We start from the raw sequence: 1,171 nt of genomic DNA on the forward strand, positions 1-1,171 counted from the left end.
AAAATGTCTCAGGCCCGATGAGGCACGCTTGGCTCTTGAAGAAGTACACGAAGGTATCTGTAAGAAACACTTGGGGGGCAGAGCACTGGCTCATAAGATAACCCGTTTAGGCTTTTATTGGCCAAAGGTGATTGTGGATGCCAAAGATTATGTGAAAAAGTGTGATCGTTTCCAGAAATATGCACCGGTTGTTCGATGACCCCTTGAGATGTTGATTTTCATCAACTCTCCCATCCCCTTTGCTATGTTGGGAATGGATATACTTGGGCCTTTCCCCATGGCCACGACACAAAGAAAGTTCTTAATTGTAGCCATAGACTATTTCACTAAGTGGATCGAAGCTAAGCCTTTGGCTAAGATCACAACTGAACAGGTTGCACAATTCTTGTGGGAGAATATCATGTGCCGATATGGAATCCCACGCATCCTTGTCACGGATAATAAGAAACAATTTGATAATGCAGAGTTCAGAGAGTACTGCGACGATAACAACATAGAACTTCGCTTCACCTCGGTTGCACATCCTCAGGCAAACGAGCACGCAGAAGTTGCTAACATAATTATCCTTGATGGACTTAAAAAGAGGGTTGAACGCTCGAGAAATACTTGGGTGGATGAGTTGCTGCCTATACTATGCGCATATCGTACCACCTGCAAAGTGACAACTGAAGCTACCCCATTCATGCCGGCTTACAGAGCCGAGGCAGTGCTGCCCCTTGAAATCACACATGGATCCCCTAGGATCGAAGATTATGAATCAGAAACCAATGAAGAAGGCATGAGGCTCGCTCTCGATCCCATTGACGGCGTCAGAGATGAGGCCAGCGCCCGCAATGCAGAGCATTAACGAAGAGCCTCCCTCTATTTTAATAAAAGGGTTAAAGAAAGGTTCTTTTACCAAGGAGGCTTGATCTTAAGAAAGATTGAGGCTTCAGGAGTTGAAGAGAAAGAAAAGCTAATCCCAAACTGGGAAAGGCCGTATAAGGTCAAGAAAACATGAGGACGAGGATCCTACAAGTCGGAAACCCTGAGTAGTGACAACGTGCCTCATGCCTGGCGCGTTTCGAAGCTAAAGGTTTAATATGTTTAGGACATGAAAGACATGTTCCTGGTACTTAGTAGTAAATGGAGGAATAAGGTCGATCAGTGTACGAGCATCCAATGATAAAAT

At 44.9% G+C, this 1,171-nt stretch overlaps 1 protein-coding gene across 1 annotated transcript; it reads left to right on the forward strand.

Annotated features, from left to right (window-relative positions):
- The first annotated feature begins 400 nt into the window (after window positions 1–400).
- Window positions 401–847, forward strand: LOC141679510 (uncharacterized). The gene has a single exon (XM_074485993.1). The coding sequence runs from the start codon at window positions 401–403 to the stop codon at window positions 845–847; it is 447 nt and encodes a 148-aa protein (XP_074342094.1).
- Window positions 848–1,171: the final 324 nt, after the last annotated feature.

The sequence above is a fragment of the Apium graveolens genome, chromosome 8 (assembly GCF_009905375.1).
Source record: "Apium graveolens cultivar Ventura chromosome 8, ASM990537v1, whole genome shotgun sequence".
NCBI classification, from domain to species: Eukaryota; Viridiplantae; Streptophyta; class Magnoliopsida; order Apiales; family Apiaceae; genus Apium; species Apium graveolens.

What these genes read in the sequence shown, in the direction of transcription:
- LOC141679510 (XM_074485993.1), top strand. Translation starts at nt 401, where the DNA reads ATGTGCCGATATGGAATCCCACGCATCCTTGTCACGGATAATAAGAAA.